Source organism: Leptosomus discolor, unplaced genomic scaffold (genome assembly GCF_034619465.1).
Source record: "Leptosomus discolor isolate bLepDis1 unplaced genomic scaffold, bLepDis1.hap2 HAP2_SCAFFOLD_214, whole genome shotgun sequence".
NCBI lineage: Eukaryota > Metazoa > Chordata > Aves > Leptosomiformes > Leptosomidae > Leptosomus > Leptosomus discolor.
In genome coordinates, this window is record NW_028237802.1 from 35723 (window position 1) to 57356 (window position 21634).

Below are 21634 nucleotides of genomic sequence, written 5' to 3' on the forward strand. Positions count from 1 at the left end.
CTCCCACATTGCCATGTCCTCCATCCCCTCCCCACGTCCTCCACCCCCACGTCCTCCACCCCCACGTCCTCCATCCCTGGATCCCCATGTCCTCCATCCCCATGTTCTCCATCCCTGGATCCCCACGTTCTCCGTCCCCACATCCTCCATCCCATGTTCTCCATCCCCGGATCCCCACGTTCTCCATCCCTGGATCCCCACGTCCTCCATCCCCACGTCCTCCACCCCCACGTCCTCCACCCCCACGTCCTCCATCCCCACGTCCTCCATCCCCACGTCCTCCATCCCCACGTCCTCCACCCCCACGTCCTCCACCCCCACGTCCTCCACCCCCACGTCCTCCACCCCCACGTCCTCCACCCCCACGTCCTCCACCCCCACGTCCTCCACCCCCACGTCCTCCACCCCCACGTCCTCCACCCCCACGTCCTCCACCCCCACGTCCTCCACCCCCACGTCCTCCACCCCCACGTTCTCCATCCCCACGTTCTCCATCCCTGGATCCCCACGTCCTCCATCCCTGGATCCCCACGTCCTCCATCCCTGGATCCCCACGTTCTCCATCCCCACATTCTCCATCCCCACATTCTCAATCCCTGGATCCCCATGTTCTCCATCCCCACGTCCTCCATCCCCACATTGTCCATCCCTGGATCCTCACGTCCTCCATCCCTGGATCCCCACGTCCTCCACCCCCACGTCCTCCACCCCCACGTCCTCCACCCCAACGTCCTCCATCCCTGGATCCCCATGTCCTCCATCCCCATGTTCTCCATCCCTGGATCCCCACGTTCTCCGTCCCCACATCCTCCATCCCATGTTCTCCATCCCTGGATCCCCACGTTCTCCATCCCTGGATCCCCACGTTCTCCATCCCCGGATCCCCACGTCCTCCATCCCCACGTCCTCCATCCCCACGTCCTCCATCCCCACGTCCTCCATCCCCACGTCCTCCATCCCCACGTCCTCCATCCCCACGTCCTCCATCCCCACGTCCTCCATCCCCACGTCCTCCATCCCCACGTCCTCCATCCCCACGTCCTCCATCCCCACGTCCTCCATCCCCGGATCCTCACGTCCTCCATCCCCACGTCCTCCATCCCCACGTCCTCCATCCCCACGTCCTCCATCCCCACGTCCTCCATCCCCACGTCCTCCATCCCCACGTCCTCCATCCCCACGTCCTCCATCCCCACGTCCTCCATCCCCACGTCCTCCATCCCCACGTCCTCCACCCCCACGTCCTCCATCCCTGGATCCCCACCTCCCCCACCCCCACCTCCCCCACCCCCACGCTGACGCCCTGTGTCCCTCCCGTCCCCCCCCCCCCCAGGACATCCTGTGCCGCCTGGAGCACACCACCCTGCGGAAGGTGACGGCCAACACCGCCATCTACTACGACCCCAACCCTCAGAGCACGGTGGTGGCCGAGGACCAGGAATGGGTCAACGTCTACTACGAGATGCCCGACTTCGACGTCAGCCGCATCTCGCCCTGGCTGCTCCGCGTCGAGCTCGACCGCAAGCACATGACCGACCGCAAGCTCACCATGGAGCAGATCGCCGAGAAGATCAACGCTGGTGGGTCCGGGGCCGGGGACGATGACTTTGGGGGCATCTTGGGCGAGTGGAGGATCTTTGGGGTGGGCTGGGTGAGCTTTGAGGGCATCTGGGGAGGTTTTGGGGGGTCCTGGGGGAGCGTGGAGGGTCTTTGGGGGGTTCTGGGGGAGCCTTGAGGGCATCTGAGGGGTCTTTGGGGGGTCCTGGGTGAGCCTTGAGGGCATCTGAGGGGACTTTGGGGGGTCCTGGGTGAGCCTTGAGGGCATCTGAGGGGACTTTGGGGGGTTCTGGGGGAGCCTTGAGGGCATCTGGGGAGGTTTTGGGGGGTCCTGGGGGAGCGTGGAGGGTCTTTGGGGGGTTCTGGGTGAGCCTTGAGGGCATCTGGGGAGGTTTTGGTGCGTCTTGGGTGAGCCTTGAGGGCATCTGAGGGGTCTTTGGGGGGTCCTGGATGAGCCTTGAGGGCATCTGGGGAGGTTTAGGGGGGTCCTGGGGGAGCGTGAAGGGTCTTTGGGGGGTCCTGGATGAGCCTTGAGGGCATCTGGGGAGGTTTTGGGATGTCCTGGGTGAGCCTGGAGGGTCTTTGGAGGGTCTTGGGCGAGCCTTGAGGGTCTCTGGGGGTTCTGGGTGAGCCTTGAGGGCATCTGGGGAGGTTTTGGGGGGTCCTGGGGGAGCGTGGAGGGTCTTTAGTGGGTTCTGGGTGAGCCTTGAGGGCATCTGGGGAGGTTTTGGGGGGTCCTGGGGGAGCGTGGAGGGTCTTTGGGGGTTTCTGGGGGAGCCTTGAGGGCATCTGAGGGGTCTTTGGGGGATCCTGGGTGAGCCTTGAGGGCATCTGAGGGGACTTTGGGGGGTCCTGGGTGAGCCTTGAGGGCATCTGGGGGTCCTGGGTGAGCTTTGAGGGTATCTGGGGAGCTTTTGGGGGGTCCTGAGTGAGCCTTGGGGACATCTGAGGGGAGCTTTTGGGGGGTCCTGGATGAGCCTTGAGGGCATCTGGGGAGGTTTAGGGGGGTCCTGGGGGAGCGTGAAGGGTCTTTGAGGGCTTCTGGGGGAGCCTTGAGGGCATCTGGGGAGGTTTTGGGGGGTCCTGGGGGAGCGTGGAGGGTCTTTGGGGGGTTCTGGGGGAGCCTTGAGGGCATCTGAGGGGTCTTTGGGGGGTCCTGGATGAGCTTTGAGGGCATCTGGGGAGGTTTTGGGGGGTCCTGGGGGAGCGTGGAGGGTCTTTGGTGGGTCCTGGATGAGCCTTGAGGGCATCTGGGGAGGTTTTGGGGGGTCCTGGGGGAGCGTGGAGGGTCTTTGGGGGGTCCTGGATGAGCCTTGAGGGCATCTGGGGAGGTTTTGGGGGGTCCTGGGGGAGCGTGGAGGGTCTTTGGGGGGTTCTGGGGGAGCCTTGAGGGCATCTGGGGAGGTTTTGGTGCATCTTGGGTGAGCCTTGAGGGCATCTGAGGGGTCTTTGGGGGGTCCTGGATGAGCCTTGAGGGCATCTGGTGAGCTTTTGGGGGGTCCTGGATGAGTCTTGAGAGCATCTGGGGAGGTTTTGGGATGTCCTGGGGGAGCGTGGAGGGTCTTTGGAGGGTCCTGGGTGAGCCTTGAGGGTCTCTGGGGGTTCTGGGTGAGCCTTGAGGGCATCTGGGGAGGTTTTGGGATGTCCTGGGTGAGCCTGGAGGGTCTTTGGAGGGTCTTGGGCGAGCCTTGAGGGTCTCTGGGGGTTCTGGGTGAGCCTTGAGGGCATCTGAGAGGTCTTTGGGGGGTCCTGGGTGAGCCTTGAGGGCATCTGGGGAGGTTTTGGGGGGTCCTGGGGGAGCGTGGAGGGTCTTTGGTGGGTTCTGGGTGAGCCTTGAGGGCATCTGGGGAGGTTTTGGGGGGTCCTGGGGGAGCGTGGAGGGTCTTTGGGGGGTCCTGGGTGAGCCTTGAGGACATCTGAGGGGTCTTTGGGGGATCCTGGATGAGCCTTGAGGGCATCTGAGGGGTCTTTGGGGGGTCCTGGGTGAGCCTTGAGGGCATCTGGGGAGGTTTTGGGGGGTCCTGGGGGAGCGTGGAGGGTCTTTGGGGGGTTCTGGGTGAGCCTTGAGGGCATCTGGGGAGGTTTTGGGGGGTCCTGGGGGAGCGTGGAGGGTCTTTGGGGGGTTCTGGGGGAGCCTTGAGGGCATCTGGGGAGGTTTTGGTGCATCTTGGGTGAGCCTTGAGGGCATCTGAGGGGTCTTTGGGGGGTCCTGGATGAGCCTTGAGGGCATCTGGTGAGCTTTTGGGGGGTCCTGGATGAGCCTTGAGGGCATCTGGGGAGGTTTAGGGGGGTCCTGGGGGAGCGTGGAGGGTCTTTGAGGGGTTCTGGGGGAGCCTTGAGGGCATCTGGGGAGGTTTTGGGGGGTCCTGGGGGAGCGTGGAGGGTCTTTGGGGGGTTCTGGGTGAGCCTTGAGGGCATCTGAGGGGTCTTTGGGGGGTCCTGGATGAGCTTTGAGGGCATCTGAGGGGTCTTTGGGGGGTCCTGGATGAGCTTTGAGGGCATCTGGGGAGGTTTTGGGGGGTCCTGGGGGAGCGTGGAGGGTCTTTGGTGGGTCCTGGATGAGCCTTGAGGGCATCTGGGGAGGTTTTGGGGGGTCCTGGGGGAGTGTTGAGGGTCTTTGGGGGGTTCTGGGGGAGCCTTGAGGGCATCTGGGGAGGTTTTGGGGGGTCCTGGGGGAGCGTGGAGGGTCTTTGGGGGGTTCTGGGTGAGCCTTGAGGACATCTGAGGGGACTTTGGGGGGTCCTGGATGAGCTTTGAGGGCATCTGGGGAGGTTTTGGGGGATCCTGGGGGAGCGTGGAGGGTCTTTGGTGGGTCCTGGATGAGCCTTGAGGGCATCTGAGGGGCCTTTGGTGGGTCCTGGGTGAGCCTTGAGGGTCTCTGGGGGTTCTGGGTGAGCCTTGAGGGCATCTGGGGAGCTTTTGGGGGGTCCTGGGTGAGCCTTGAGGGCATCTGAGGGGTCTTTGGGGGGTCCTGGATGAGCCTTGAGGGCATCTGGGGGTTCTGGGTGAGGCTTGAAGGCATCTGGAGAGCTTTTAGGATGTCCTGAGTGAGCCTGGAGGGTCTTTGGGGGGTCCTGGATGAGCCTTGAGGGCATCTGAGGGGTCTTTGGGGGGTCCTGGATGAGCCTTGAGGGTCTCTGGGGGTCCTGGATGAGCCTTGAGGGCATCTGGGGAGGTTTTGGGGGGTCCTGGGTGAGCCTTGAGGGTCTCTGGGGGTCCTGGATGAGCCTTGAGGGCATCTGGGGGTTCTGGGTGAGCCTTGAGGGCACCTGGGCAGCTTTTGGGATCTCCTGGGTGAGCCTGGAGGGTCTTTGGAGGGTCTTGGGTGAGCCTTGACGGTCTCTGGGGGTTCTGGGTGAGCCTTGAGGGCATCTGGGGAGGTTTTGGTGCGTCTTGGGTGAGCCTTGAGGGCATCTGAGGGGTCTTTGGGGGGTCCTGGATGAGCCTTGAGGGCATCTGAGGGGTCTTTGGAGGGTCCTGGATGAGCCTTGAAGGCATCTGGGGAGCTTTTGGTATGTCCTGGGTGAGCCTGGAGGGTCTTTGGTGGGTCCTGGATGAGCCTTGAAGGCATCTGGGCAGCTTTTGGGATGTCCTGGATGAGCCTGGAGGCTCTTTGGGATGGCTTGGGCAGGGCTCTGGGGTGACCATAGAGCACTTTTGGGTGGCCGGTGGTGGGCTAGGGGGGGGTGCCCAAGGTGCCACCCCGCTCTGTTGTCCCCTCCCCCCTCCAGGCTTCGGTGACGACCTCAACTGCATCTTCAACGACGACAACGCGGAGAAGCTGGTGCTGCGCATCCGCATCATGAACAGCGACGAGAACAAGATGCAGGAGGTGGGACCTGGGGTGGGCCACCCATGGGTGACGGGGCTGGAGACCCGACGGTGGGCCGGCTGTCACCCTCCCCCACCCCCCCGGCTTGTCCCCAGGAGGAGGAGGTGGTGGACAAGATGGACGACGACGTCTTCTTGCGCTGCATCGAGTCCAACATGCTGACGGACATGACGCTGCAGGGCATCGAGCAGATCAGCAAGGTGGGGGAGGGGCGGGGGAGGGGACACCCATGGGTGCTCCTCTTGGGGCCGGGGCTCCTGGTGGATCTTGAGGAGCGCTTGGAAGTTCTCCGTGGTGATCTCCAGGAGGTCCAGGATGCCCACGGTGATACTTGTGGTCATGGGTGAAGGTCTCTGGGTGTCCAGGGTGTCCTTCCAGGTGGCCAAGGTGTCCCCTCAGGTGGCCAGGCAGCACCCATGGGTGCTCCTGTGAGGGCCAGGACTCCTGGTGGATCTTGAGGAGCCCTTGGAAGTTCTCCATGGTGACCTCCAGGAGGTCCAGGATGCCCAGGGTGATACTTGTGGTCATGGGTGAAGGTCTCTGGGTGTCCAGGGTGTCCTTCCAGGTGGCCAGGCAGCACCCATGGGTGCTCCTGTGAGTACCAGCGCTCCTGGTGGATCCTGAGGAGCACTTGGAAGTTCTCCATGGTGATCTCCAGGAGGTCCAGGATGGCCACGGTGATACTTGTGGTCATGGGTGAAGGTCTCTGGGTGTCCAGGGTGTCCTTCCAGGTGGCCAAGGTGTCCCCTCAGGTGGCCAGGCAGCACCCATGGGTGCTCCTGTGGGGGCCAGGGCTCCTGGTGGATCCTGCGGAGCACTTAGAAGTTCTCCACAGTGATCTCCAGGAGATCCATGATGCCCATGGTGATACTTATGGACATGGGTGAAGGTCTCTGGGTGCCCAGGGTGTCCTTCCAGGTGCCCAGGGTGTCCTTCCAGGTGGCCAGGGTGTCCCCTCAGGTGGCCAGGCAGCACCCATGGGTGCTCCTGTGAGTGCCAGTGCTCCTGGTGGATCCTGAGGAGCACTTGGAAGTTCTCCATGGTGACCTCTAGGAGGTCCAGGATGCCCACGGTGATACTTGTGGACATGGGTGAAGGTCTCTGGGTGTCCAGGGTGTCCTTCCAGGTGGCCAGGCAGCACCCATGGGTGCTCCTGTGAGTGCCAGGACTCCTGGTGAATCCTGAGGAGCACTTGGAAGTTCTCCACGGTGATCTCCAGGAGATCCATGATGCCCATGGTGATACTTATGGACATGGGTGAAGGTCTCTAGGTGCCCGGGGTGTCCCCTCAGGTGGCCAGGCAGCACCCATGGGTGCTCCTGTGAGTGCCAGGACTCCTGGTGGATCTTGAGGAGCCCTTGGAAGTTCTCCATGGTGACCTCCAGGAGGTCCAGGATGGCCACGGTGATACTTGTGGTCATGGGTGAAGGTCTCTGGGTGCCCGGGGTGTCCCCTCAGGTGCCCAGGCAGCACCCATGGGTGCTCCTGTGGGGGCCAGGGCTCCTGGTGGATCCTGAGGAGCACTTGGAAGTTCTCCATGGTGACCTGTAGGAGGTCCAGGATGGCCACAGTGACACCTCGAGTCACCTAAGGAGGCCTCTGGCCACCTGGAGTGTCCCCTCAGGTGGCCAGGCAGCACCCATGGGTGCTCCTGTGAGTGCCAGGACTCCTGGTGGATCCTGAGGAGCACTTGGAAGTTCTCCATGGTGACCTCCAGGAGATCCATGATGCCCATGGTGATACTTATGGACATGGGTGAAAGTCTCAGTGTGCCCAGGGTGTCCCCTCAGGTGGCCAGGGTGTCCTTCCAGGTGCCCAGGGTGTCCCCTCAGGTGCCCAGGCAGCACCCATGGGTGCTCCTGTGGGTGCCAGGACTCCTGGTGAATCCTGAGGAGCACTTAGAAGTTCTCCACGGTGATCTCCAGGAGATCCAGGATGCCCACAGTGATACTTATGGACATGGGTGAAGGTCTCTGGGTGCCCAGGGTGTCCTTCCAGGTGGCCAAGGTGTCCCCTCAGGTGGCCAGGCAGCACCCATGGGTGCTCCTGTGAGGGCCAGCGCTCCTGGTGGATCCTGAGGAGCACTTGGAAGTTCTCCATGGTGATCTCCAGGAGGTCCAGGATGGCCACGGTGATACTTGTGGTCATGGGTGAAGGTCTCTGGGTGCCCGGGGTGTCCCCTCAGGTGGCCAGGCAGCACCCATGGGTGCTCCTGTGGGTGCCAGGACTCCTGGTGGATTCTGAGGAGCACTTGGAAGTTCTCCATGGTGACCTCTAGGAGGTCCAGGATGGCCACAGTGACACCTGGAGTCACCTAAGGAGACCTCTGGCCACCTGGAGTGTCCCCTCAGGTGGCCAGGCAGCACCCATGGGTGCTCCTGTGAGGGCCAGGACTCCTGGTGGATCTTGAGGAGCCCTTGGAAGTTCTCCATGGTGACCTCCAGGAGGTCCAGGATGGCCACGGTGATACTTGTGGTCATGGGTGAAGGTCTCTGGGTGCCCGGGGTGTCCTTCCAGGTGCCCAGGGTGTCCCCTCAGGTGGCCAGGCAGCACCCATGGGTGCTCCTGTGAGTGCCAGGACTCCTGGTGAATCCTGAGGAGCACTTAGAAGTTCTCCACGGTGATCTCCAGGAGATCCAGGATGCCCACAGTGATACTTATGGACATGGGTGAAGGTCTCTGGGTGCCCAGGGTGTCCTTCCAGGTGGCCAAGGTGTCCCCTCAGGTGGCCAGGCAGCACCCATGGGTGCTCCTGTGAGGGCCAGGACTCCTGGTGGATCTTGAGGAGCCCTTGGAAGTTCTCCATGGTGACCTCCAGGAGGTCCAGGATGCCCAGGGTGATACTTGTGGTCATGGGTGAAGGTCTCTGGGTGTCCAGGGTGTCCTTCCAGGTGGCCAGGCAGCACCCATGGGTGCTCCTGTGAGTGCCAGCGCTCCTGGTGGATCCTGAGGAGCACTTGGAAGTTCTCCATGGTGACCTCCAGGAGGTCCAGGATGGCCACGGTGATACTTGTGGTCATGGGTGAAGGTCTCTGGGTGCCCGGGGTGTCCCCTCAGGTGCCCAGGCAGCACCCATGGGTGCTCCTGTGGGGGCCAGGGCTCCTGGTGGATCCTGAGGAGCACTTGGAAGTTCTCCATGGTGACCTGTAGGAGGTCCAGGATGGCCACAGTGACACCTCGAGTCACCTAAGGAGGCCTCTGGCCACCTGGAGTGTCCCCTCAGGTGGCCAGGCAGCACCCATGGGTGCTCCTGTGAGTGCCAGTGCTCCTGGTGCATCCTGAGGAGCACTTGGAAGTTCTCCATGGTGACCTCCAGGAGGTCCAGGATGGCCACAGTGATACTTATGGACATGGGTGAAGGTCTCTGGGTGCCCAGGGTGTCCCCTCAGGTGCCCAGGCAGCACCCATGGGTGCTCCTGTGAGTGCCACGACTCCTGGTGGATCCTGAGGAGCACTTGGAAGTTCTCCACGGTGACCTCCAGGAGATCCAGGATGCCCACGGTGATACTTGTGGACATGGGTGAAGGTCTCAGTGTGCCCAGGGTGTCCCCTCAGGTGGCCAGGCAGCACCCATGGGTGCTCCTGTGGGTGCCACGACTCCTGGTGGATCCTGAGGAGCACTTGGAAGTTCTCCATGTTGACCTCCAGGAGATCCATGATGCCCACAGTGATACTTATGGACATGGGTGAAGGTCTCTGGGTGCCCAGGGTGTTCTTCCAGGTGGCCAAGGTGTCCCCTCAGGTGGCCAAGGTGTCCCCTCAGGTGGCCAGGCAGCACCCATGGGTGCTCCTGTGAGTGCCAGTGCTCCTGGTGCATCTTGAGGAGCACTTGGAAGTTCTCCATGGTGACCTATAGGAGGTCCAGGATGGCCACAGTGACACCTGGAGTCACCTAAGGAGACCTCTGGCCACCTGGAGTGTCCCCTCAGGTGCCCAGGCAGCACCCATGGGTGCTCCTGTGGGTGCCAGCGCTCCTGGTGCATCCTGAGGAGCACTTGGAAGTTCTCCATGGTGACCTCCAGGAGGTCCAGGATGCCCACGGTGATACTTGTGGTCATGGGTGAAGGTCTCTGGGTGCCCGGGGTGTCCCCTCAGGTGGCCAGGCAGCACCCATGGGTGCTCCTGTGGGTGCCAGGACTCCTGGTGAATCCTGAGGAGCACTTAGAAGTTCTCCACGGTGATCTCCAGGAGATCCATGATGCCCATGGTGATACTTATGGACATGGGTGAAGGTCTCAGTGTGCCCAGGGTGTCCCCTCAGGTGGCCAGGCAGCACCCATGGGTGCTCCTGTGAGGGCCAGGACTCCTGGTGGATCCTGAGGAGCACTTGGAAGTTCTCCATGTTGACCTCCAGGAGATCCATGATGCCCACAGTGATACTTATGGACATGGGTGAAGGTCTCTGGGTGCCCGGGGTGTCCTTCCAGGTGCCCAGGGTGTCCTTCCAGGTGGCCAAGGTGTCCCCTCAGGTGGCCAGGCAGCACCCATGGGTGCTCCTGTGAGGGCCAGGACTCCTGGTGGATCCTGAGGAGCACTTAGAAGTTCTCCATGGTGACCTCCAGGAGGTCCAGGATGGCCACAGTGACACCTGGAGTCACCTAAGGAGACCTCTGGCCACCTGGAGTGTCCCCTCAGGTGCCCAGGCAGCACCCATGGGTGCTCCTGTGAGGGCCAGGACTCCTGGTGGATCCTGAGGAGCCCTTGGAAGTTCTCCACGGTGACCTCCAGGAGGTCCAGGATGGCCACGGTGATACTTGTGGTCATGGGTCAAGGTCTCTGGGTGTCCAGGGTGTCCCCTCAGGTGGCCAGGCAGCACCCATGGGTGCTCCTGTGAGGGCCAGGACTCCTGGTGCATCCTGAGGAGCCCTTGGAAGTTCTCCACGGTGACCTCCAGGAGGTCCAGGATGGCCACGGTGATACTTGTGGTCATGGGTCAAGGTCTCTGGGTGTCCAGGGTGTCCCCTCAGGTGGCCAGGCAGCACCCATGGGTGCTCCTGTGAGTGCCAGCGCTCCTGGTGGATCCTGAGGAGCACTTAGAAGTTCTTCACGGTGATCTCCAGGAGATCCATGATGCCCATGGTGATACTTATGGACATGGGTGAAGGTCTCTGGGTGTCCAGGATGTCCTTCCAGGTGCCCAGGCAGCACCCATGGGTGCTCCTGTGAGTGCCAGGACTCCTGGTGGATCTTGAGGAGCAGTTGGAAGTTCTCCATGTTGACCTCCAGGAGGTCCAGGATGCCCACGGTGATACTTGTGGTCATGGGTGAAAGTCTCAGTGTGCCCAGGGTGTCCCCTCAGGTGGCCAGGGTGTCCTTCCAGGTGGCCAAGGTGTCCCCTCAGGTGGCCAGGCAGCACCCATGGGTGCTCCTGTGAGTGCCAGGACTCCTGGTGGATCCTGAGGAGCACTTAGAAGTTCTCCAAGTTGACCTCCAGGAGATCCATGATGCCCACAGTGATACTTATGGACATGGGTGAAGGTCTCTGGGTGCCCAGGGTGTCCTTCCAGGTGCCCAGGGTGTCCTTCCAGGTGGCCAAGGTGTCCCCTCAGGTGCCCAGGCAGCACCCATGGGTGCTCCTGTGAGGGCCAGGACTCCTGGTGGATCCTGAGGAGCGCTTGGAAGTTCTCCATGTTGACCTCCAGGAGATCCATGATGCCCACAGTGATACTTATGGACATGGGTGAAGGTCTCTGGGTGCCCAGGGTGTCCTTCCAGGTGCCCAGGGTGTCCCCTCAGGTGACCAGGCAGCACCCATGGGTGCTCCTGTGGGTGCCAGGACTCCTGGTGGATTCTGAGGAGCACTTGGAAGTTCTCCATGGTGACCTCCAGGAGGTCCAGGATGCCCAGAGTGATACTTACGGACATGGGTGAAGGTCTCTGGGTGCCCAGAGTGTCCTTCCAGGTGGCCAAGGTGTCCCCTCAGGTGCCCAGGCAGCACCCATGGGTGCTCCTGTGAGGGCCAGGACTCCTGGTGGATCTTGTGGATCTTGAGGAGCCCTTGGAAGTTCTCTATGGTGACCTCCAGGAGATCCAGGATGCCCACAGTGATACTTACGGACATGGGTGAAGGTCTCTGGGTGCCCAGGGTGTCCTTCCAGGTGGCCAAGGTGTCCCCTAAGGTGCCCAGGCAGCACCCATGGGTGCTCCTGTGAGTGCCAGGACTCCTGGTGGATCCTGAGGAGCACTTAGAAGTTCTCCACGGTGACCTCCAGGAGGTCCAGGATGGCCACGGTGATACTTGTGGTCATGGGTGAGGGTCTCTGGGTGCCCGGGGTGTCCTTCCAGGTGGCCAGGGTGTCCCCTCAAGTGGCCAGGCAGCACCCATGGGTGCTCCTGTGGGTGCCAGGACTCCTGGTGGATCCTGAGGAGCACTTAGAAGTTCTCCATGTTGACCTCCAGGAGATCCATGATGCCCACGGTGATACTTGTGGTCATGGGTGAAGGTTTCTGGGTACCTGGGGTGTCCCTGGAGGTAGCTGGGCAGCACCCATGGGTGCTCCTGTGGGTGCCAGGACTCCTGGTGGATCCTGAGGAGCACTTAGAAGTTCTCCACGGTGACCTCCAGGAGATCCAGGATGCCCACAGTGATACTTATGGACATGGGTGAAGGTCTCTGGGTACCTGGGGTGTCCCCCCACCCCCTTGAGGAACACCCATGGGTACCTCTCCCCCCCCCTCTCCCCTCCCCCTCCCCAGGTGTACATGCACCTCCCGCAGACGGACAACAAGAAGAAGATCATCATCACGGAGGACGGGGAGTTCAAGGCCCTCCAGGAGTGGATCCTGGAGACCGACGGCGTCAGCCTCATGCGGGTGTTGAGCGAGAAGGACGTGGACCCCGTCCGCACCACCTCCAACGACATCGTGGAGATCTTCACCGTGAGTTTTGGGGGGGGGGGGGGGGGGACACGACAAGGGCGGGGGGGGGCCGTGGGGGGGGGTCCCCGAGGTCACCACCCACCTTCGGGGCGGGGGGCGGGGGGGATACGGGGCGCCCGGTGGCACCGCCGGGCGGGTGGAGAACCTCAACGGCGTGGTGGCCACCAACCGCCCAGCTCTGGGGTCCCTCGGGGGGGGGGGGGGGGGGGGGGGGTGTCCCCCCCCCAAATGCTGGGTGTCCCCAGGATTTTGGGGTCACCAGGTGCTGGTGTCTCCAAGGGTTTTGGGTCCCCAAGGTTTTTGGGTCCCCAAATGCTGAGTGTCCCCAGGATTTTTGGGTCCCCCAATGCTGGTGTCTCCAGGATTTTGGGGTCCCCAAGGGGGTGGGGTCCTCCAATGCTGGTGTCCCCAGGATTTTGGGTCCCCAAATGCTGGTGTCCCCAGGATTTTGGGTCCCCAAATGCTGGTGTCCCCAGGATTTTGGGTCCCCAAATGCTGAGTGTCCCCAGGATTTTGGGGTCACCAGGTGCTGGTGTCTCCAGGGGTTTGGGTCCCCAAGGTTTTGGGTCCCCCAATGCTGGTGTCCCCAGGATTTTTGGGTCCCCAAGGGGGTGGGATCCCCCAATGCTGGTGTCCCCAGGATTTTTGGGTCCCCCAATGCTGGGGTCCCCCGGGTTTTTGGGTCCCCTGGGTTTTTGGGTCCCCCAATGCCGGTGTCCCCAGGGTTTTGATCCCCAGGATTTTTGGGTCCCCCAATGCTGGATGTCCCCAGGATTGGGGTCCCAGGGGTTTTGGGTCCCCCAATGCTGGTGTCTCCAGGATTGGGGTCCCCAGGGTTTTTGGGTCCCCCAGGGTTTTGGGTCCCCCAATGCTGGATGTCCCCAGGATTGGGGTCCCCCGGGTTTTTGGGTCCTCAGGGGTTTTTGTGCCCCCCAGGTTTTTGGGTCCCCTGGGTTTTTGGGTCCCCAGGGGTTTTTGGGTCCCCCGGGGTTTTGGGTCCCCCAATGCTGATGTCCCCTGGGTTTTTGGGTCCCCAGAGGTTTTGGGTCCCCCAGGGTTTTGGTTCCCCTAATGCTGGATGTCCCCTGGATTGGGGTCCCAGGGGTTTTGGGTCCTCCAATGCTGGTGTCTCCAGGATTGGAGTCCCCTGGGTTTTTGGGTCCCCAGGGGTTTTTGTGTCCCCCGGGGTTTTGGGACCCCAATGCCGGTGTCCCCGGGGTTTTGATCCCCAGGATTTTTGGGTCCCCCAATGCTGGGGTCCCCCGGGTTTTTGGGTCCCCCAGGGTTTTGGGTCCCCCAATGCTGGTGTCTCCAGGATTGGGGTCCCCCGTTTTTTTGGGTCCTCAGGGGTTCTTGTGCCCCCTGGGTTTTTGGGTCCCCTGGGGTTTTGGGTCCCCCAATGCTGGTGTCCCCAGGGTTTTGATCCCCAGGATTTTTGGGTCCCCCAATGCTGGGGTCCCTTGGGTTTTTGGGTCCCTCGGGTTTTTGGGTCCCCAGGGGTTTTTGGGTCCCCCGGGGTTTTGGGTCCCCCAATGCTGGTGTCTCCAGGTTTGGGGTCCCCCGGGTTTTTGGGTCCCCGGGGGTTTTTGGGTCCCCAGGGGTTTTTGGGTCCCCCGGGGTTTTGGGTCCCCCAGTGCTGGATGTCGCCAGGATTGGGGTCCCAGGAGTTTTTGGGTCCCCCAATGCTGGTGTCTCCAGGATTGGGGTCCCCAGGGTTTTTGGGTCCCCCAGGGTTTTGGGTCCCCCAATGCTGGTGTCCCCAGGGTTTTGATCCCCAGGATTTTTGGGTCCCCCAATGCTGGGGTCCCCCCGGGGTTTTGGGTCCCCCGGGGTTTTGGGTCCCCCAATGCTGGATGTCCCCAGGATTGGGGTCCCAGGGGTTTTGGGTCCCCCAATGCTGGTGTCTCCAGGATTGGGGTCCCCTGGGTTTTTGGGTCCCCCAGGGTTTTGGGTCCCCCAATGCTGGATGTCCCCAGGATTGGGGTCCCCCGGGTTTTTGGGTCCTCAGGGGTTTTTGTGCCCCCCGGGTTTTTGGGTCCCCTGGGTTTTTGGGTCCCCGGGGGTTTTTGGGTCCCCCAATGCTGGATGTCCCCCGGATTGGGGTCCCAGGGGTTTTGGGTCCTCCAATGCTGGTGTTTCCAGGATTGGGGTCCCCTGGGTTTTTGGGTCCCCAGGGGTTTTTGTGTCCCCTGGGGTTTTGGGTCCCCCAATGCCGGTGTCCCCAGGGTTTTGATCCCCAGGATTTTTGGGTCCCCCAGTGCTGGGGTCCCCCCGGGGTTTTGGGTCCCCCGGGGTTTTGGGTCCCCCAATGCTGGATGTCGCCAGGATTGGGGTCCCAGGGGTTTTGGGTCCCCCAATGCTGGTGTCTCCAGGATTGGGGTCCCCAGGGTTTTTGGGTCCCCCAGGGTTTTGGGTCCCCAGGGGTTTTGGGTACCCCAATGCTGGTGTCTCCAGGATTGGGGTTCCCAGGGTTTTTGGGTCCCCCAGGGGTTTTGGGTACCCCAATGCTGGTGTCTCCAGGATTGGGGTCCCCTGGGTTTTTGGGTCCCCCGGGGTTTTGGGTCCCCAGGGGTTTTGGGTACCCCAATGCCGGTGTCTCCAGGATTGGGGTTCCCAGGGTTTTTGGGTCCCCCAGGGGTTTTGGGTACCCCAATGCTGGTGTCTCCAGGATTGGGGTCCCCCGGGTTTTTGGGTCCCCAGGGGTTTTTGGGTCCCTTGGGTTTTTGGGTCCCCCGGGTTTTTGGGTCCCCCGGGGTTTTGGGTCCCCCGGGGTTTTTGGGTCCCCCACTGCCGGTGTCCCCGGGGAGGGGCTGCCGGTGCCGGTCCCCCAGCACGTCCCAGTCCCGCAGGTGCTGGGCATCGAGGCGGTGCGGAAGGCGCTGGAGCGGGAGCTCTACCACGTCATCTCCTTCGACGGCTCCTACGTCAACTACCGGCACTTGGCGCTGCTCTGCGACACCATGACCTCCCGCGGGCACCTCATGGCCATCACCCGCCACGGCGTCAACCGCCAGGACACCGGGCCCCTCATGAAGTGCTCCTTCGAGGAGACGGTACGGGGGGGCTGGGAAAGGGGGGTTTAGGGGGCGGGAAACGGGGGTTTAGGGGGTGGTGGAGGGGTTTGGGGGGTGGAAATGGGGGCTGGGAGGGGGATTGGGGGGTGTTGGAGGGGTTTAGGGGACTGGAAAGGGGGGGTTAGGGGGGTTGGAGGGGTTTAGGGGACTGGAAAGGGGGGGTTAGGGGGGTTGGAGGGGTTTAGGGGGCGGGAAAGGGGGCTGGGAGGGGGATTGGGGGGTGTTGGAGGGTGGAAATGGGGGTTTAGGGGGTGGGAAAGGGGGCTGGGAGGGGGATTGGGGGGTGTTGGAGGGTGGAAATGGGGGTTTAGGGGGTGTTGGAGGGGTTTAGGGGGTGGGAAAGGGGGGCTGGGAGGGGGATTGGGGGGTGTTGGAGGGTGGAAATGGGGGTTTAGGGGGTGGGAAAGGGGGCTGGGAGGGGGATTGGGGGGTCTTGGAGGGTGGAAATGGGGGTTTAGGGAGTGTTGGATGGGTTTAGGGGGCGGGAAAGGGGGCTGGGAGGGGGATTGGGGGGTGGTGGAGGGGTTTAGGGGGTGTTGGAGGGGTTTAGGGGGCGGGAAAGGGGGCTGGGAGGGGGATTGGGGGGTGTTGGAGGGTGGAAATGGGGGTTTAGGGGGTGGTGGAGGGGTTTAGGGGGCGGGAAAGGGGGCTGGGAGGGGGATTGGGGGGTGTTGGAGGGGTTTAGGGGACTGGAAAGGGGGGGTTAGGGGGGTTGGAGGGGTTTAGGGGGCTGGGAAGGGGGGGTTAGGGGGGGTTGGAGGGGTTTAGGGGGTGGGAAAGGGGGGTTTAGGGGGTGGGGGAGGGGTTTAGGGGGCGGGAAAGGGGGCTGGGAGGGGGATTGGGGGGTGTTGGAGGGTGGAAATGGGGGTTTAGGGGGTGGGGGAGGGGTTTAGGGGGTGGGAAATGGGGGCTGGGAGGGGGATTGGGGGGTGTTGGAGGGTGGAAATGGGGGTTTAGGGGGTGGGAAAGGGGGCTGGGAGGGGGATTGGGGGGTCTTGGAGGGTGGAAATGGGGGTTTAGGGGGTGGTGGAGGGGTTTGGGGGGTGGAAATGGGGGCTGGGAGGGGGATTGGGGGGTGTTGGAGGGGTTTAGGGGGCTGGGAAGGGGGGCTGGGAGGGGGATTGGGGGGTGTTGGAGGGTGGAAATGGGGGTTTAGGGGGTGGTGGAGGGGTTTAGGGGGCGGGAAAGGGGGCTGGGAGGGGGATTGGGGGGTGTTGGAGGGTGGAAATGGGGGTTTAGGGGGTGGTGGAGGGGTTTAGGGGGCGGGAAAGGGGGCTGGGAGGGGGATCGGGGGTGTTGGAGGGGTTTAGGGGGTGGGAAAGGGGGCTGGGAGGGGGATTGGGGGGTGTTGGAGGGTGGAAATGGGGGTTTAGGGGGTGGTGGAGGGGTTTAGGGGGCAGGAAAGGGGGGTTTAGGGGGTGGTAGAGGGGTTTGGGGGTGGAAATGGGGGCTGGGAGGGGGATTGGGGGGTGTTGGAGGGGTTTAGGGGGTGGGAAAGGGGGCTGGGAGGGGGATTGGGGGGCGTTGGAGGGTGGAAATGGGGGTTTAGGGGGTGTTGGAGGGGTTTAGGGGGCGGGAAAGGGGGCTGGGAGGGGGATCAGGGGGTGTTGGAGGGGTTTAGGGGGTGGGAAAGGGGGCTGGGAGGGGGATTGGAGGGCGTTGGAGGGTGGAAATGGGGGTTTAGGGAGTGGTGGAGGGGTTTATGGGGCGGGGAAGGGGGGGTTAGGGGGTGTTGGAGGGGTTTAGGGGACTGGAAAGGGGGCTTAGGGGGGTTGGAGGGGTTTAGGGGGCTGGAAAGGGGGTTTAGGGGGTGTTGGAGGGGTTTAGGGGGTGGGAAAGGGGGGTTTAGGGGGTGGGGGAGGGGTTTAGGGGGCGGGAAAGGGGGCTGGGAGGGGGATTGGGGGGTGTTGGAGGGTGGAAATGGGGGTTTAGGGGGTGTTGGAGGGGTTTAGGGGGCGGGAAAGGGGGCTGGGAGGGGGATTGGGGGGTGTCGGAGGGGTTTGGGGGGTGGGAAAGGGGTTTAGGGGGTGGTGGAGGGGTTTATGGGGCGAGGAAGGGGGGGTTAGGGGGGTTGGAGGGGTTTAGGGGGCGGGAAAGGGGGGTTAGGGGGGTTGGAGGGGTTTGAGGGGCTGGAAATGCAGTTTCGGGGGGGGGTTGCAGAAGTTTGGGGGTGTTGGAGGGGCTTGAGGGGGCTGGAAAGGGGGGTTTTGGGGTGTTGGAGGGGTTTAGGGGACTGGAAAGGGGGGTTAGGGGGGTTGGAGGGGTTTGAGGGGCTGGAAATGCAGCTTCAGGGGGGGTTGCAGAAGTTTGGGGGTGTTGGAGGGGCTTGAGAGGGCTGGAAAGGGGGGTTTTGGGGTGTTGGAGGGGTTTGAGGGGGCTGGAAAGGGGGGTTTTGGGGTGTTGGAGGGGTTTGAGGGGGCTGGAAAGGGGGGTTAGGGGGGTTGGAGGGGTTTATGGGGCGGGGAAGGGGGGTTAGGGGGGTTGGAGGGGTTCGAGGGGCTGGAAATGCAGTTTCGGGGGGGGTTGCAGAAGTTTGGGGGTGTTGGAGGGGCTTGAGAGGGCTGGAAAGGGGGGGTTTTGGGGTGTTGGAGGGGCTGGAGCTGGGATTTCAGGGGGGATTTCGAGGCACTTGCGACCCCTCCCACCAGACCTCCCGGCGGGAACCGCCGCCCTTTGGGGCCGTCGGACCCCTTGGCCGCAGCTTTTTTTGGGGGGGGGGGCTGCGGCTGCTGGCGCCTTCGGGCTCTGGAGGAGGGGGTTTTGGGGGGAGGTGAGGGAGCCTGTTCGCCCTCCCCCTGAATTTGGGGGTGCCCCCCGTCGCCGGCAGGTGGACGTGCTGATGGAGGCGGCGGCGCACGGGGAGAGCGACCCCATGAAGGGGGTGTCGGAGAACATCATGTTGGGGCAACTGGCCCCCGCCGGCACCGGCTGCTTCGACCTCCTCCTCGACGCCGAGAAGTGCAAGCACGGCATGGAGATCCCCAGCGCCCTCCCGGGGCTGGGCGTCGGGGGGCGTGAGTCTTTTTTGGGGGGGGAATTGGGGGGGGCACCCCTAAATCCTGGCGTCCCCCGGGGAGTTAAATGACTGGGTCCTGGGGGGGGGGGGGGGAGGAGGGGGAGATGGGGTGAGGGTGGGGGGGGGGTGAGGGAGAAGGGTGGGCCTGGGTCCTCTTGGAAGAAGGGGGAATCACCCAGATATTGGGGTTCCCTGGATATTGGGGTCCCCCAGATATTGGGGTCCCCCACGGAGTTGAATGACTGGGTCCTGGGGGGGGGGGGGGGAGGAGGGGGAGATGGGGTGGGGGGGGGGGGGTGAGGGAGGAGGGTGGGCCTGGGTCCTCTTGGAAGAAGGAGGAGTCACCCAGATATTGGGGTCACCCGGTTATTGGGGTCCCCCAGGGCAGGAGGGGGCACCCCCAGATCTTGGGGTCCCCCGGGGAGTTGAATGACTGGGTCCGGGGGGGGGGGGAGGAGGGGGAGATGGGGTGAGGGGGGGGGGGGTGAGGGAGAAGGGTGGGCCTGGGTCCTCTTGGAAGAAGGAGGAGTCACCCAGATATTGGGGTCACCCGGTTATTGGGGTCCCCCAGGGCAGGAGGGGGCACCCCCAGATCTTGGGGTCCACTGGGGAGCCGGACACGTGGGTTGAATGGGGGAGGAGGGGGAGATGTGGTGAGGGTGGGGGTGCGAGGGGGAATGGTGGGCCTGGGTGGCTCTTGGAAGAAGGGGGAATCACCCAGATATTGGGGTGACCCGGTTATTGGGGTCCCCCAGGGCATTAGGGGGGCACCCCCAGATATTGGGGTCCCCCGGGGAGCTGGATGTGTGGGTTGAATGGGGGAGGAGGGGGAGATGGGGTGAGGGTGGGGGGGGTGAGGGAGAAGGGTGGCCCTGGGTTCTCTTGGAAGAAGGGGGAGTCACCCAGATATTGGGGTTCCCTGGATATTGGGGTCCTCCAGATATTGGGGTCCCCCAGGAGCCGGACACGTGGGTTGAATGGGGGAGGAGGGGGAGATGGGGTGAGGGTGGGGGGGGTGAGGGAGAAGGGTGGGCCTGGGTCCTCTTGGAAGAAGGGGGAGTCACCCAGATATTGGGGTCACCTGGTTATTGGGGTCTCTCAGGGCATTGGGGGGGCACCCCCAGATCTTGGGGTCCACTGGGGAGCCGGACACGTGGCTTGAATGGGGGAGGAGGGGGAGACGTGGTGAGGGTGGGGGTGCGAGGGGGAATGGTGGGCCTGGGTGGCTCTTGGAAGAAGGGGGAATCACCCAGATATTGGGTCACCCGGTTATTGGGGTCCCCCAGGGCATTGGGGGGGCACCCCCAGATATTGGGGTCCCCCAGGAGCCAGACACGTGGGTTGAATGGGGGAGGAGGGGGAGATGTGGTGAGGGTGGGGGGGGTGAGGGAGAAGGGTGGGCCTGGGTCCTCTTGGAAGAAGGGGGAGTCACCCAGATATTGGGGTCACCCAGATATTGGGGTCACCCGGTTATTGGGGTCCCCCAGATATTGGGGTCCCCCAGGAGCCAGACATGTGGCTTGAATGGGGGAGGAGGAGGAGGAGACGTGGTGAGAGTGGGGGTGTGAGGGGGAATGGTGGGCCTGGGTCTCTTTGGAAGAAGGGGGAATCACCCAGATATTGGGGTCACCCGGATATTGGGGTCCCCCAGGGCAGGAGGGGCCACCCCCAAATCTTGGGGTCCCCCTGGGAGTTGAATGACTGGGTCCTGTGGGGGAGGAGGGGGAGATGTGGTGAGGGTGGGGGGGGTGAGGGAGAAGGGTGGGCCTGGGTCCTCTTGGAAGAAGGAGGAGTCACCCAGATATTGGGGTCACCCGGTTATTGGGGTCCCCCAGATCTTGGGGTCCCCCAGGAGCCGGACATGTGGGTCCTATGGGGGAGGAGAGGGAGACCTGGCAAGGAGAATGGTGGCCCTGGGTCCCCTTGGAAGAAGGGGGAGTCACCCAGATATTGGGGTCACCCGGATATTGGGGTCCCCCAGGGCAGGAGGGGCCACCCCCAAATCTTGGGGTCCCCCTGGGAGTTGAATGACTGGGTCCTGTGGGGGAGGAGGGGGAGATGTGGTGAGGGTGGGGAGGTGAGGGGGAATGGTGGGCCTGGGTCCTCTTGGAAGAAGGGGGAGTCACCCAGATATTGGGGTCACTCGGTTATTGGGGTCCCCCAGGGCATTGGGGGGCCACCCCCAAAATCTTGGGGTCCCCCGGGGAGTTGAATGACTGGGTCCTGGGGGGGGGGAGGAGGGGGAGATGGGGTGAGGGTGGGGGGGGTGAGGGAGAAGGGTGGGCCTGGGTGGCTCTTGGGGAGGAGGAGGAGGGGGTCACCTGGATATTGGGGTCCCCCAGGGCATTAGGGGGGCACCCCAAATTTTGGGGTCCCCCTGGGACCCGGACATGTGGGTCCTATGGGGGAGGAGGAGGAGACGTGGCGAGGAGAATCATGGCCCTGGGTCCCCTTGGAAGAAGGGGGGAATCACCCGGATATTGGGGTCCCCCGGTTATTGGGGTCCCCCAGGGCATTGAGGGGGGCACCCCCAAATCTTGGGGTCCCCCTGGGCCCCGGACACGTCCATCCTATGGGGGGAGGAGGGGGAGCCGTGGCGAGGGAGGGGCCACGAAGCACAACGGTGGCCCTGGCTCCCCTTGGGGGGGGGTCCCCCCCGATATTGGGGTCCCCCCAGGGCATTAAGGGGGGGCACCCCCAAATCTTGGGGTCCCCTAATGTGCCCTCCCCCCCCCCCCCCCCTTTTTCTCCACAGCCACCGGGATGTTCTTCGGCTCGGCCCCCAGCCCCATGGGGGGGATGTCCCCCGCCATGACCCCCTGGAACCAGGGGGCCACCCCCGCCTACGGCGCCTGGTCCCCCAGCGTGGGTACGTACTGGGGATACTGGGACAGACTGGGGGGGGGGCTGGGGGAGGGGGCCGGGGGGGTTTATGGGGGGGGGGGTGGCCTCTGGCGGGGGGGGGGGGGGGGATCTGGGGTAGAATGGGAGTCTATGGGTTGGATGGGGGGGGGGGTTGGGGTGCGGTGAGGCAGACTGGGAGTCACTGGGGTAGACTGGGGGGGGGGTCCTTGGGGCAGATTTGGGGGTTTTGGGGGCCCTGGGGCATGTTGGGGGGGGGGGGGTGGGGCCTGGGGTGTTTTGGGGGGCTCTGGGTTTAGAGGGTTGGGGAGGGGGGTGTTAGGAGGGGACTGGGGTGGACTGGGAGGCGGGGGGGGGGGGGGAGGTTCTGGGACAGAATGGGGGGCTCTGGCGCAGAGTTGGGGTCCCTGGGGA

General features: G+C 63.5%; 1 protein-coding gene across 1 annotated transcript in view; it reads left to right on the top strand.

The window, feature by feature from the left end:
* The window catches only part of LOC147412744 (DNA-directed RNA polymerase II subunit RPB1-like), a gene marked incomplete at both ends in the record, with an annotated part of 56030 nt that extends 34803 nt beyond the window's left edge, over positions 1-21227 (top strand). Inside the window, 7 exon segments of the mRNA XM_086481067.1 lie at positions 1334-1580; positions 5289-5389; positions 5485-5589; positions 12086-12268; positions 15118-15321; positions 18170-18356; positions 21114-21227. Coding sequence (XP_086337193.1) covers positions 1334-1580; positions 5289-5389; positions 5485-5589; positions 12086-12268; positions 15118-15321; positions 18170-18356; positions 21114-21227 — 1141 coding nt within the window.
* Between the last annotated feature and the right edge of the window lie 407 nt (positions 21228-21634).